Source organism: Pseudorasbora parva, chromosome 6 (assembly GCF_024679245.1).
Source record: "Pseudorasbora parva isolate DD20220531a chromosome 6, ASM2467924v1, whole genome shotgun sequence".
Classification (NCBI taxonomy): domain Eukaryota; kingdom Metazoa; phylum Chordata; class Actinopteri; order Cypriniformes; family Gobionidae; genus Pseudorasbora; species Pseudorasbora parva.
In genome coordinates this window covers 1,379,983-1,394,389 of record NC_090177.1, presented here as the reverse complement: position 1 = coordinate 1,394,389, position 14,407 = coordinate 1,379,983, and the positions used below count along the sequence as shown (strand labels likewise).

The 14,407-nt window shown below is 43.0% G+C and overlaps 1 protein-coding gene across 3 annotated transcripts in view; it reads right to left on the bottom strand.

Moving 5' to 3' along the window:
- Positions 1–14,407, bottom strand: part of txk (TXK tyrosine kinase) — a 57,292-nt gene that overhangs the window by 25,898 nt on the left and 16,987 nt on the right. For all 3 annotated transcript variants that reach the window (XM_067445384.1, XM_067445383.1, XM_067445385.1), the window contains one exon: positions 4,514–4,685. In XM_067445384.1, the coding sequence (XP_067301485.1) occupies positions 4,514–4,685 (172 nt within the window). The remainder of the gene's footprint in view (positions 1–4,513; positions 4,686–14,407) is intronic.

Genomic DNA, 14,407 nt, shown 5'->3' with positions numbered 1-14,407 from the left:
GTCTGTCTGAGTGTCTGTCTGTCTGTCTGTCTGAGTGTCTGTCTGTCTGAGTGTCTGTCTGTCTGTCTGAGTGTCTGTCTGTCGGTCTGAGTGTCTGTCTGTCTGTCTGAGTGTCTGTTTGTCTGTCTGAGTGTCTGTCTGAGTGTCTGTCTGAGTGTCTGTCTGTCTGTCTGAGTGTCTGTCTGACTGTCTGAGTGTCTGTCTGTCTGTCTGTCTGAGTGTCTGTCTGTCTGTCTGTCTGAGTGTCTGTCTGTCTGTCTGTCTGTCTGTCTGTCTGTTTGAGTGTCTGTCTGAGTGTCTGTCTGTCTGTCGGTCTGAGTGTCTGTCTGAGTGTCTGTCTGTCTGAGTGTCTGTCTGAGAGTCTGTCTGTTGGTCTGTCTGAGTGTCTGTCCGAGTGTCTTTCTGTCTGTGTGAGTGTCTGTCTGTCTGTCTGTATGAGTGTCTGTCTGTCTTAGTGTCTGTCTGTCTGAGTGTCTGTCTGTCTGTCTGAGTGTCTGTCTGTCTGTCTGTCTGTATGAGTGTCTGTCTGTCTGAGTGTCTGTCTGTCTGTCTGAGTGTCTGTCTGTCTGTCTGTCTGAGTGTCTGTCTGTCAGTCTGAGTGTCTGTCTGTCTGTCTGTCTGAGTGTCTGTCTGTCTGTCTGTCTGAGTGTCTTACTGTCAATCTGAGTGTCTGTCTTTCTGTCTGAGTGTCTGTCTGTCTGTCTGTCTGAGTGTCTGTCTGAGTGTCTGTCTGTCTGTCTGTCTGTCTGTCAGAGTGTCTGTCTGCCTGAGTGTCTGTCTGTCAGTCTGAGTGTCTGTCTGTCTGTCTGTCTGAGTGTCTGTCTGTCTGTCTGTCGGTCTGTGTGAGTGTCTGTCTGTCTGTCGGTCTGTGTGAGTGTCTGTGTGAGTGTCTGTCTGTCGGTCTGAGTGTCTGTCTGTCTGTCTGAGTGTCTGTCTATCGAGTGTCTGTCTGTCTGTGTGTCTGTCTGTCGTTCTGAGTGTCTGTCTGAGTGTCTGTCTGTGGGTCGGTCTGAGTGTCTTTCTGTCTGTCTGTCTGAGTGTCTCTCTGTCTGTCTGTCTGTCTGAGTGTCTGTCTGTCTGTCTGTCGGTCTGTGTGAGTGTCTGTCTGTCTGTCGGTCTGTGTGAGTGTCTGTGTGAGTGTCTGTCTGTCGGTCTGAGTGTCTGTCTGTCGTTCTGAGTGTCTGTCTGTCTTAGTGTCTCTCTGTCTGTCTGTCTGTCTGTCTGAGTGTCTCTCTGTCTGTCTCTCTGTCTGTCTGTGTGAGTGTCTGTCTGAGTGTCTATCTGAGTGTCTGTCTGAGTGTCTGTCTATCTGTCTGAGTGTCTGTCTGTCTGTCTGTCTGAGTGTCTGTCTGAGTGTCTGTCTAAATGTCTGTCTGTGTGAGTGTCTGTAAATGGACTAATTGGACTGCATTTATATAGCGCTTTTATCCAAAGCGCTTTACATTTTTGCCTCACATTCACCCATTCACACACCGACGGCGATGTCAGCCATGTAAGGCGCCATCCAGCTCGTCGGGAGCAGCTGGGGTTCGGTGTCTTGCTCATGGACACTTCGACACTTGGTCAATTGGAACCGGGGATTGAACCACCAACCTTCTGGTTTGTAGACAACCTACATGAACCACTGAGCCACTGCCACCCCTGGCAGTGTCTGTCTGTCTGTCTGTCTGAGTGTCTGTCTGTCGGTCTGAGTGTCTGTCTGTCTGTGTGAGTCTCTGTCTGTCTGTCTGAGTGTCTGTCTGTCGGTCTGAGTGTCTGTCTGTCTGAGTGTCTGTCTTAGTGTCTGTCTGTCTGTCTGTCTGTCTGAGTGTCTGTCTGTCTGTCTGAGTGTCTGTCTGTCTGTCTGTCTGAGTGTATGTCTGTCTGTCTGAGTGTCTGTCTGTCAGTCTGAGCGTCTGTCTGTCTGTCTGTCTGTCTGTCTGAGTGTCTGTCTGTCTGAGTGTCTGTCTGTCGGTCTGAGTGTCTGTCTGTCTGTCTGTCTGTCTGTCTGTCTGAGTGTCTTTCTGTCTGTCTGTCTGTCTGAGTGTCTGTCTGTCTGTCTGTCAGAGTGTCTTTCTGTCTGTCTGTCTGTCTGTCTGAGTGTCTGTCTGTCTATCAGAGTGTCTGTCTGTCTGAGTGTCTGTCTGTCTGTCTGAGTGTCTGTCTGTCTGTCGGTCTGTGTGAGTGTCTGTCTGTCTGTCGGTCTGTGTGAGTGTCTGTGTGAGTGTCTGTCTGTCTGTCTGTCGGTCTGAGTGTCTGTCTGTCTGTCTGTCTGAGTGTCTGTCTGTCTGTCTGAGTGTCTGTCTGTCGAGTGTCTGTCTGTCTGTGTGTCTGTCTGTCGTTCTGAGTGTCTGTCTGAGTGTCTGTCTGTCTGAGTGTCTTTCTGTCTGTCTGTCTGAGTGTCTCTCTGTCTGTCTGTCTGAGTGTCTCTCTGTCTGTCTCTCTGTCTGTCTGTGTGAGTGTCTGTCTGAGTGTCTATCTGAGTGTCTGTCTGAGTGTCTGTCTATCTGTCTGTCTGTCTGTCTGTCTGTCTGTCTGTCTAAATGTCTGTCTGTGTGAGTGTCTGTAAATGGACTAAATGGACTGCATTTATATAGCGCTTTTATCCAAAGCGCTTTACATTTTTGCCTCACATTCACCCATTCATACACCGACGGCGATGTCAGCCATGTAAGGCGCCATCCAGCTCGTCGGGAGCAGCTGGGGTTCGGTGTCGGTGTCATGGACACTTCGACACTTGGTCAATTGGAACCGGGGATTGAACCACCAACCTTCTGGTTTGTAGACAACCTACATGAACCACTGAGCCACTGCCACCCCTGTCTGTCTGTCTGAGTGTCTGTCTGTCTGTCTGTCTGAGTGTCTGTCTGAGTGTCTGTCTGTCTGTGTGAGTGTCTGTCTGACTGTCTGTCTGTCTGTGTGAGTGTCTGTCTGTCGGTCTGAGTGTCTGTCTGTCTGTCTGAGTGTCTGTCTGTCTGCCTGAGTGTCTGTCTGTCTGAGTGTCTGTCTGTCTGTGTGAGTCTCTGTCTGTCTGTCTGAGTGTCTGTCTGTCTGAGTGTCTGTCTGAGTGTCCGTCTGTCTGTCTGTCTGTCTGAGTGTCTGTCTGTCTGTCTTAGTGTCTGTCTGTCTGTCTGTCTGTCTGTCTGAGTGTATGTCTGTCTGTCTGAGTGTCTGTCTGTCAGTCTGAGTGTCTGTCTGTCTGTCTGTCTGTCTGTCTGAGTGTCTGTCTGTCGGTCTGAGTGTCTGTCTGTCTGTCTGTCTGTCTGAGTGTCTGTCTGAGTGTCTTTCTGTCTGTCTGTCTGTCTGTCTGTCTGTCTGAGTGTCTGTCTGTCTGTCTGTCTGTCTGTCAGAGTGTCTGTCTGTCTGAGTGTCTGTCTGTCTGAGTGTCTTTCTGTCTGTCTGTCTGTCTGTCTGTCTGTCTGAGTGTCTGTCTGTCTATCAGAGTGTCTGTCTGTCTGTCTGAGTGTCTGTCTGTCTGTCTGTCTGAGTGTCTGTCTGTCTGTCTGAGTGTCTTTCTGTCTGTCTGTCTGAGTGTCTGTCTGTCAGTCTGAGTGTCTGTCTGTCTGTCTGAGTGTCTGTCTGTCTGTCTGTCTGAGTGTCTGTCTGTCTGTCTGAGTGTCTGTCTGCCTGAGTGTCTGTCTGTCAGTCTGAGTGTCTGTCTGTCTGTCTGTCTGTCTGAGTGTCTGTCTGTCGGTCTGAGTGTCTGTCTGAGTGTGAGTGTCTGTCTGAGTGTCTGTCTGTCTGTCTGTCTGTCTGTCAGAGTGTCTGTCTGTCTGAGTGTCTGAGTGTCTGTCTGTCTGAGTGTCTGTCTGTCTGTCTGAGTGTCTGTCTGTCTGTCTGTCTGAGTGTCTGTCTGTCTGAGTGTCTGTCTTTCGGTCTGAGTGTCTGTCTGTCGGTCTGAGTGTGTGTCTGTCGGTCTGAGTTTCTGTCTGTCGGTCTGAGTGTCTGTCTGAGTGTCTTTCTGTCTGTCTGTCTGTCTGAGTGTCTTTCTGTCTGTCTGTCGGTCTGAGTGTCTGTCTGTCTGTCTGAGTGTCTGTCTGTCAATCTGTCTGTCTGAGTGTCTGTCTGTCTATCTGTCTGTCTGAGTGTCTGTCTGAGTGTCTGTCTGTCTGTCTGATCTGGTTTTAAGCATTGGATAACTCGTTTTGATTTGTTGTTCTGATATCTTCAGTCATGTTTCTCTTCTCCTGTGTTGTGATTTTTGTGATTAGATATTTGTGCTGTAAATAAGTCAGAAACGCTGAGGAAGAACGTCATTTTTTTGCAGTATAAGCCAGAGTGAGTCACTTCATTCATCATTCTGATCAGTTGATCATTTAGTTTCCATCGCACACCTCCAGGAGCTCCAGAAGTGACAGAACAAGTTAAACTAGAAACAGCCACTGAATGAGTGACAGATCTGAGTCTAATGCTCACCGCGCAGGAAGTGGATCTGCAGTGACATCTCTCACACACACACACACACACACTTATTTGCCCACCCACGACATTTTCCAGCCTGACAGAAACTTTCCGCTCGTTCAGCGTGTCTTACGTCATGATCTTGGCTTCCTCTATGAAATCATCTTCACTCATGGCTCCTTCCCTGACGGTTTTAATGGCCACTTTATGCTGCGCCCTCCATTTGCCGAGCCGCACCACTCCAAACTGCCCACAGCCCAGCTCCTTCATGAATGTCAGCTCCGACGGGTTGATCTCCCATTTGTCTAAACATCACACAGTTTGTCGTTTGTTAGGTGCGTTTCTCGTTTGTTTGTCATTCGTTTGCTGTTCATTAGTCGTTCGTTTGCCGTTTGTTTGTCATTTGTTAGGTGCGTTTGTCATTTGTTTACCGTTTGTTTGTCGTTTGTTTGTCGTTTGTTTGTCGTTTGTTTGTCGTTTGATGTTCGTTTGTCGTTTGTTTGCCGTTTGTTATGCGCGTTTGTTTGCCGTTTGTTGTGCGTTTGTTGTTTGTTTGTCGTTTGATGTTTGTTTGTCGTTCGTTAGGTGCGTTTGTTGTTTGTTTGCTGTTCATTTGTCGTTTGTTAGGTGCGTTTGTTGTTCGTTTGCCGTTTGTTTGTTGTTTGTTAGGTGCCTTTGTTGTTCATTTGCCGTTTGTTTGTCGTTTGTTAGGTGCGTTTGTTGTTCATTTGCCGTTTGTTTGTCGTTTGTTAGGTGCATTTGTTGTTCGTTTGCCGTTTGTTAGGTGCGTTTGTTGTTCGTTTCCCGTTTGTTAGGTGCGTTTGTTGTTCGTTTGCCGTTTGTTTGTCATTTGTTAGGTGCGTTTGTCATTTGTTTACCGTTTGTTTGTCGTTTGTTGTTTGTTTGTCGTTTGATATTTGTTTGTCGTTCGTTAGGTGCGTTTGTCATTTGTTTACCGTTTGTTTGTCGTTTGTTAGGTGCGTTTGTCGTTTGTTTGCCGTTTTTTATGTGCGTTTGTTGTTTGTTTGTCATTTGATGTTCGTTTTTTGTCGTTCGTTAGGTGCGTTTGTTGTTTGTTTGCTGTTCGTTTGTCGTTTGTTAGGTGCATTTGTTGTTTGTTTGCTGTTCGTTTGTCGTTTGTTAGGTGCGTTTGTTGTTTGTTTGCTGTTCGTTTGTCATTTGTTAGGTACATTTGTTGTTTGTTTGCTGTTCATTTGTCGTTTGTTAGGTGCGTTTGTTGTTCGTTTGCCGTTTGTTTGTCCTTTGTTAGGTGCGTTTGTTGTTCGTTTGCCATTCGTTTATTGTGTTTTAGGTGCGTTTGTTGTTTGTTTGTCGTTTGCCGTTCGTTTGCCGTTTCGTTAGGTGCTTTTGTTGTTTGTTTGCAGTTAATTTGTCGTTCGTTAGGTGCGTTTGTCGTTTGTTTGCTGTTTGTTTGCTGTTTGTTTGCTGTTTGTTCATTTGTCGTTAGTTAGGTGCGTTTGTTGTTCGTTTGCCGTTTGTTAGGTGCGTTTGTTGTTCGTTTGCCGTTTGTTAGGTGCGTTTGTTTTCTGTTTGATGTTTGTTTGTCGTTCGTTAGGTGCGCTTGTCGTTTGTTAGGTGCGTCTGTCTTTCATTAAGTGCGTTTGATGTTTGTTTGTTGTTTGTTAGGTGTGTTTGTTGTTCATTTGCGTTCGTTTGTCGTTTGTTTGTTAGGTGCGTTTGTTGTTTGTTTGCTGTTAGTTTGTCGTGTTTTAGGTGCGTTTGTTGTTTGTTTGCCGTTTGATGTTCGTTTGTCGTTCGTTAGGTGCATTTGTCATTCATTAAGTGCGTTTGATGTTCGTTTGTCGTTTGTTAGGTGCGTCTGTCATTCATTAAGTGTGTTTGATGTTTGTTTGTCGTTTGTTAGGTGCGTCTGTCATTCATTAAGTGCGTTTGATGTTCGTTTGTCGTTTGTTAGGTGCGTCTGTCATTCATTAAGTGCGTTTGATGTTCGTTTATCGTTTATTAGGTGCGTCTGTCATTCATTAAGTGCGTTTGATGTTCGTTTGTCGTTTATTAGGTGCGTCTGTCATTCATTAAGTGCGTTTGATGTTCGTTTGTCGTTCATTAGGTGCGTCTGTCATTCATTAAGTGCGTTTGATGTTCGTTTGTCGTTCATTAGGTGCGTCTGTCATTCATTAAGTGCGTTTGATGTTCGTTTGTCGTTCATTAGGTGCGTCTGTCATTCATTAAGTGCGTTTGATGTTTGTTTGTCGTTCAATAGGTGCGTCTGTCATTCATTAAGTGCGTTTGATGTTCGTTTGTCGTTTGTTAGGTGCGTCTGTTATTTATTAAGTGCGTTTGATGTTCGTTTGTCGTTTGTTAGGTGCGTCTGTCATTCATTAAGTGCGTTTGATGTTCGTTTGTCGTTTATTAGGTGCGTCTGTCATTCATTAAGTGCGTTTGATGTTCGTTTGTCGTTTGTTAGGTGCGTCTGTCATTCATTAAGTGCGTTTGATGTTCGTTTGTCGTTTGTTAGGTGCGTCTGTCATTCATTAAGTGCGTTTGATGTTTGTTTGTCGTTTGTTAGGTGCGTCTGTCATTCATTAAGTGCGTTTGATGTTCGTTTGTCGTTTGTTAGGTGCGTCTGTCATTCATTAAGTGCGTTTGATGTTCGTTTGTCGTTTGTTAGGTGCGTCTGTCATTCATTAAGTGCGTTTGATGTTCGTTTTTCGTTTATTAGGTGCGTCTGTCATTCATTAAGTGCGTTTGATGTTCGTTTTTCGTTTATTAGGTGCGTCTGTCATTCATTAAGTGCGTTTGATGTTCGTTTGTCGTTTATTAGGTGCGTCTGTCATTCATTAAGTGCGTTTGATGTTCGTTTTTCGTTTGTTAGGTGCGTCTGTCATTCATTAAGTGCGTTTGATGTTCGTTTTTCGTTTATTAGGTGCGTCTGTCATTCATTAAGTGCGTTTGATGTTCGTTTTTCGTTTGTTAGGTGCGTCTGTCATTCATTAAGTGCGTTTGATGTTCGTTTTTCGTTTATTAGGTGCGTCTGTCATTCATTAAGTGCGTTTGATGTTCGTTTGTCGTTTGTTAGGCGCGTCTGTCATTCATTAAGTGCGTTTGAAGTTTGTTTGTCGTTTATTAGGTGCGTCTGTCATTCATTAAGTGCGTTTGATGTTCGTTTGTCGTTTATTAGGTGCGTTTGTCATTCATTAAGTGCGTTTGATGTTCGTTTGTCGTTTGTTAGGTGCGTCTGTCATTCATTAAGTGCGTTTGATGTTCGTTTTTCGTTTATTAGGTGCGTCTGTCATTCATTAAGTGCGTTTGATGTTCGTTTTTCGTTTATTAGGTGCGTCTGTCATTCATTAAGTGCGTTTGTTGTTCGTTTGTCGTTCATTAGGTGCGTCTGTCATTCATTAAGTGCGTTTGATGTTCGTTTGTCGTTTGTTAGGTGCGTTTGTCATTCATTAAGTGCGTTTGATGTTCGTTTGTCGTTTATTAGGTGCGTCTGTCATTCATTAAGTGCGTTTGATGTTCGTTTGTCGTTTGTTAGGTGCGTCTGTCATTCATTAAGTGCGTTTGATGTTCGTTTGTCGTTTGTTAGGCGCGTCTGTCATTCATTAAGTGCGTTTGATGTTCGTTTGTCGTTTGTTAGGTGCGTTTGTCATTCATTAAGTGCGTTTGATGTTCATTTGTCGTTCATTAGGTGCGTCTGTCATTCATTAAGTGCGTTTGATGTTCGTTTGTCGTTCATTAGGTGCGTCTGTCATTCATTAAGTGCGTTTGATGTTCGTTTGTCGTTCATTAGGTGCGTCTGTCATTCATTAAGTGCGTTTGATGTTCGTTTGTCGTTTGTTAGGTGCGTCTGTCATTCATTAAGTGCGTTTGATGTTCGTTTGTCGTTTATTAGGTGCGTTTGTCATTCATTAAGTGCGTTTGATGTTCGTTTGTCGTTCATTAGGTGCGTCTGTCATTCATTAAGTGCGTTTGATGTTCGTTTGTCGTTTGTTAGGTGCATTTGTCATTCATTAAGTGCGTTTGATGTTCGTTTGTCGTTTGTTAGGTGCGTCTGTCATTCATTAAGTGCGTTTGATGTTCGTTTGTCGTTCATTAGGTGCGTCTGTCATTCATTAAGTGCGTTTGATGTTCGTTTGTCGTTTGTTCGGTGCGTCTGTCATTCATTAAGTGCGTTTGATGTTCGTTTGTCGTTTGTTAGGTGCGTCTGTCATTCATTAAGTGCGTTTGATGTTCGTTTGTCGTTTGTTAGGTGCGTCTGTCATTCATTAAGTGCGTTTGATGTTTGTTTGTCGTTTGTTAGGTGCGTCTGTCATTCATTAAGTGCGTTTGATGTTCGTTTGTCGTTTGTTAGGTGCGTCTGTCATTCATTAAGTGCGTTTGATGTTCGTTTTTCGTTTATTAGGTGCGTCTGTCATTCATTAAGTGCGTTTGATGTTCGTTTGTCGTTTATTAGGTGCGTCTGTCATTCATTAAGTGCGTTTGATGTTCGTTTTTCGTTTGTTAGGTGCGTCTGTCATTCATTAAGTGCGTTTGATGTTCGTTTTTCGTTTATTAGGTGCGTCTGTCATTCATTAAGTGCGTTTGATGTTCGTTTGTCGTTTGTTAGGCGCGTCTGTCATTCATTAAGTGCGTTTGATGTTCGTTTTTCGTTTATTAGGTGCGTTTGTCATTCATTAAGTGCGTTTGATGTTCGTTTGTCGTTTGTTAGGCGCGTCTGTCATTCATTAAGTGCGTTTGAAGTTTGTTTGTCGTTTATTAGGTGCGTCTGTCATTCATTAAGTGCGTTTGATGTTCGTTTGTCGTTTATTAGGTGCGTTTGTCATTCATTAAGTGCGTTTGATGTTCGTTTGTCGTTTGTTAGGTGCGTCTGTCATTCATTAAGTGCGTTTGATGTTCGTTTGTCGTTTATTAGGTGCGTCTGTCATTCATTAAGTGCGTTTGATGTTCGTTTGTCGTTCATTAGGTGCGTCTGTCATTCATTAAGTGCGTTTGATGTTCGTTTGTCGTTTGTTAGGTGCGTCTGTCATTCATTAAGTGCGTTTGATGTTCGTTTGTCGTTTATTAGGTGCGTCTGTCATTCATTAAGTGCGTTTGATGTTCGTTTGTCGTTTGTTAGGTGCGTCTGTCATTCATTAAGTGCGTTTGATGTTCGTTTGTCGTTTGTTAGGCGCGTCTGTCATTCATTAAGTGCGTTTGATGTTCGTTTGTCGTTTGTTAGGTGCGTTTGTCATTCATTAAGTGCGTTTGATGTTCGTTTGTCGTTCATTAGGTGCGTCTGTCATTCATTAAGTGCGTTTGATGTTCGTTTGTCGTTCATTAGGTGCGTCTGTCATTCATTAAGTGCGTTTGATGTTCGTTTGTCGTTTGTTAGGTGCGTCTGTCATTCATTAAGTGCGTTTGATGTTCGTTTGTCGTTTATTAGGTGCGTTTGTCATTCATTAAGTGCGTTTGATGTTCGTTTGTCGTTCATTAGGTGCGTCTGTCATTCATTAAGTGCGTTTGATGTTCGTTTGTCGTTTGTTAGGCGCGTCTGTCATTCATTAAGTGCGTTTGATGTTCGTTTGTCGTTTATTAGGTGCGTCTGTCATTCATTAAGTGCGTTTGATGTTCGTTTGTCGTTCGTTAGGTGCGTCTGTCATTCATTAAGTGCGTTTGATGTTCGTTTGTCGTTCATTAGGTGCGTCTGTCATTCATTAAGTGCGTTTGATGTTTGTTTGTCGTTCATTAGGTGCGTCTGTCATTCATTAAGTGCGTTTGATGTTTGTTTGTCGTTTGTTAGGTGCGTCTGTCATTCATTAAGTGCGTTTGATGTTCGTTTGTCGTTCATTAGGTGCGTCTGTCATTCATTAAGTGCGTTTGATGTTCGTTTGTCGTTCATTAGGTGCGTCTGTCATTCATTAAGTGCGTTTGATGTTCGTTTGTCGTTTGTTAGGCGCGCCTGTCATTCATTAAGTGCGTTTGATGTTCGTTTGTCGTTTGTTAGGTGCGTCTGTTATTCATTAAGTGCGTTTGATGTTCGTTTGTCGTTTGTTAGGTGTGTCTGTCATTCATTAAGTGCGTTTGATGTTCGTTTGTCGTTTGTTAGGTGCATTTGTCATTCATTAAGTGCGTTTGATGTTCGTTTGTCGTTTGTTAGGTGCATTTGTCATTCATTAAGTGCGTTTGATGTTCATTTGTCGTTTGTTAGGCGCGTCTGTCATTCATTAAGTGCGTTTGATGTTCGTTTGTCGTTTGTTAGGTGCGTCTGTCATTCATTAAGTGCGTTTGATGTTCGTTTGTCGTTTGTTAGGCGCGTCTGTCATTCATTAAGTGCGTTTGATGTTCGTTTGTCGTTTGTTAGGTGCGTCTGTCATTCATTAAGTGCGTTTGATGTTCGTTTGTCGTTTGTTAGGTGCGTCTGTCATTCATTAAGTGCGTTTGATGTTCGTTTGTCGTTTGTTAGGTGCGTCTGTCATTCATTAAGTGCGTTTGATGTTCGTTTGTCGTTTGTTAGGTGCATTTGTCATTCATTAAGTGCGTTTGATGTTCGTTTGTCGTTTGTTAGGTGCATTTGTCATTCATTAAGTGCGTTTGATGTTCGTTTGTCGTTTGTTAGGTGCGTCTGTCATTCATTAAGTGCGTTTGATGTTCGTTTGTCGTTCATTAGGTGCGTCTGTCATTCATTAAGTGCGTTTGATGTTCGTTTGTCGTTTGTTAGGTGCGTCTGTCATTCATTAAGTGCGTTTGATGTTCGTTTGTCGTTTGTTAGGTGCGTCTGTCATTCATTAAGTGCGTTTGATGTTCGTTTGTCGTTTGTTAGGTGCGTCTGTCATTCATTAAGTGCGTTTGATGTTCGTTTGTCATTAATTAGGTGCGTCTGTCATTCATTAAGTGCGTTTGATGTTCGTTTTTCGTTTATTAGGTGCGTCTGTCATTCATTAAGTGCGTTTGATGTTCGATTGTCGTTTATTAGGTGCGTCTGTCATTCATTAAGTGCGTTTGATGTTCGATTGTCGTTTATTAGGTGCGTCTGTCATTCATTAAGTGCGTTTGATGTTCGTTTTTCGTTTGTTAGGTGCGTCTGTCATTCATTAAGTGCGTTTGATGTTCGTTTTTCGTTTGTTAGGTGCGTCTGTCATTCATTAAGTGCGTTTGATGTTCGTTTTTCGTTTGTTAGGTGCGTCTGTCATTCATTAAGTGCGTTTGATGTTCGTTTTTCGTTTATTAGGTGCGTCTGTCATTCATTAAGTGCGTTTGATGTTCGTTTGTCGTTTGTTAGGCGCGTCTGTCATTCATTAAGTGCGTTTGATGTTCGTTTGTCGTTCGTTAGGTGCGTCTGTCATTCATTAAGTGCGTTTGATGTTCGTTTGTCGTTTGTTAGGTGCGTCTGTCATTCATTAAGTGCGTTTGATGTTCGTTTGTCGTTTGTTAGGTGCGTCTGTCATTCATTAAGTGCGTTTGATGTTCGTTTGTCGTTCATTAGGTGCAGCTGTCATTCATTAAGTGCGTTTGAAGTTTGTTTGTCGTTTATTAGGTGCGTCTGTCATTCATTAAGTGCGTTTGATGTTCGTTTGTCGTTTATTAGGTGCGTTTGTCATTCATTAAGTGCGTTTGATGTTCGTTTGTCGTTTGTTAGGTGCGTTTGTCATTCATTAAGTGCGTTTGATGTTTGTTTGTCGTTTATTAGGTGCGTCTGTCATTCATTAAGTGCGTTTGATGTTCGTTTGTCGTTCATTAGGTGCGTCTGTCATTCATTAAGTGCGTTTGATGTTCGTTTGTCGTTTGTTAGGTGCGTCTGTCATTCATTAAGTGCGTTTGATGTTCGTTTGTCGTTTATTAGGTGCGTTTGTCATTCATTAAGTGCGTTTGATGTTCGTTTGTCGTTCATTAGGTGCGTCTGTCATTCATTAAGTGCGTTTGATGTTCGTTTGTCGTTTGTTAGGCGCGTCTGTCATTCATTAAGTGCGTTTGATGTTCGTTTGTCGTTTATTAGGTGCGTCTGTCATTCATTAAGTGCGTTTGATGTTCGTTTGTCGTTTGTTAGGTGCGTCTGTCATTCATTAAGTGCGTTTGATGTTCGTTTGTCGTTCATTAGGTGCGTCTGTCATTCATTAAGTGCGTTTGATGTTTGTTTGTCGTTCATTAGGTGCGTCTGTCATTCATTAAGTGCGTTTGATGTTTGTTTGTCGTTTGTTAGGTGCGTCTGTCATTCATTAAGTGCGTTTGATGTTCGTTTGTCGTTCATTAGGTGCGTCTGTCATTCATTAAGTGCGTTTGATGTTCGTTTGTCGTTCATTAGGTGCGTCTGTCATTCATTAAGTGCGTTTGATATTCGTTTGTCGTTCATTAGGTGCGTCTGTCATTCATTAAGTGCGTTTGATATTCGTTTGTCGTTTGTTAGGCGCGCCTGTCATTCATTAAGTGCGTTTGATGTTCGTTTGTCGTTTGTTAGGTGCGTCTGTCATTCATTAAGTGCGTTTGATGTTCGTTTGTCGTTTGTTAGGTGTGTCTGTCATTCATTAAGTGCGTTTGATGTTCGTTTGTCGTTTGTTAGGTGCATTTGTCATTCATTAAGTGCGTTTGATGTTCTTTTGTCGTTTATTAGGTGCGTCTGTCATTCATTAAGTGCGTTTGATGTTCGTTTGTCGTTTGTTAGGTGCGTCTGTCATTCATTAAGTGCGTTTGATGTTCGTTTGTCGTTCATTAGGTGCGTCTGTCATTCATTAAGTGCGTTTGATGTTTGTTTGTCGTTCGTTAGGTGCGTCTGTCATTCATTAAGTGCGTTTGATGTTTGTTTGTCGTTTGTTAGGTGCGTCTGTCATTCATTAAGTGCGTTTGATGTTCGTTTGTTGTTCATTAGGTGCGTCTGTCATTCATTAAGTGCGTTTGATGTTCGTTTGTCGTTCATTAGGTGCGTCTGTCATTCATTAAGTGCGTTTGATGTTCGTTTGTCGTTTGTTAGGCGCGCCTGTCATTCATTAAGTGCGTTTGATGTTCGTTTGTCGTTTGTTAGGTGCGTCTGTCATTCATTAAGTGCGTTTGATGTTCGTTTGTCGTTTGTTAGGTGTGTCTGTCATTCATTAAGTGCGTTTGATGTTCGTTTGTCGTTTGTTAGGTGCATTTGTCATTCATTAAGTGCGTTTGATGTTCGTTTGTCGTTTGTTAGGCGCGTCTGTCATTCATTAAGTGCGTTTGATGTTCATTTGTCGTTTGTTAGGCGCGTCTGTCATTCATTAAGTGCGTTTGATGTTCGTTTGTCGTTTGTTAGGTGCATTTGTCATTCATTAAGTGCGTTTGATGTTCGTTTGTCGTTTGTTAGGTGCGTCTGTCATTCATTAAGTGCGTTTGATGTTCGTTTGTCGTTCATTAGGTGCGTCTGTCATTCATTAAGTGCGTTTGATGTTCGTTTGTCGTTTGTTAGGTGCGTCTGTCATTCATTAAGTGCGTTTGATGTTCGTTTGTCGTTTGTTAGGTGCGTCTGTCATTCATTAAGTGCGTTTGATGTTCGTTTGTCATTAATTAGGTGCGTCTGTCATTCATTAAGTGCGTTTGATGTTCGTTTTTCGTTTATTAGGTGCGTCTGTCATTCATTAAGTGCGTTTGATGTTCGTTTTTCGTTTATTAGGTGCGTCTGTCATTCATTAAGTGCGTTTGATGTTCGATTGTCGTTTATTAGGTGCGTCTGTCATTCATTAAGTGCGTTTGATGTTCGTTTTTCGTTTGTTAGGTGCGTCTGTCATTCATTAAGTGCGTTTGATGTTCGTTTTTCGTTTATTAGGTGCGTCTGTCATTCATTAAGTGCGTTTGATGTTCGTTTGTCGTTTGTTAGGCGCGTCTGTCATTCATTAAGTGCGTTTGATGTTCGTTTGTCGTTCGTTAGGTGCGTCTGTCATTCATTAAGTGCGTTTGATGTTCGTTTGTCGTTTGTTAGGTGCGTCTGTCATTCATTAAGTGCGTTTGATGTTCGTTTGTCGTTTGTTAGGTGCGTCTGTCATTCATTAAGTGCGTTTGATGTTCGTTTGTCGTTCATTAGGTGCAGCTGTCATTCATTAAGTGCGTTTGAAGT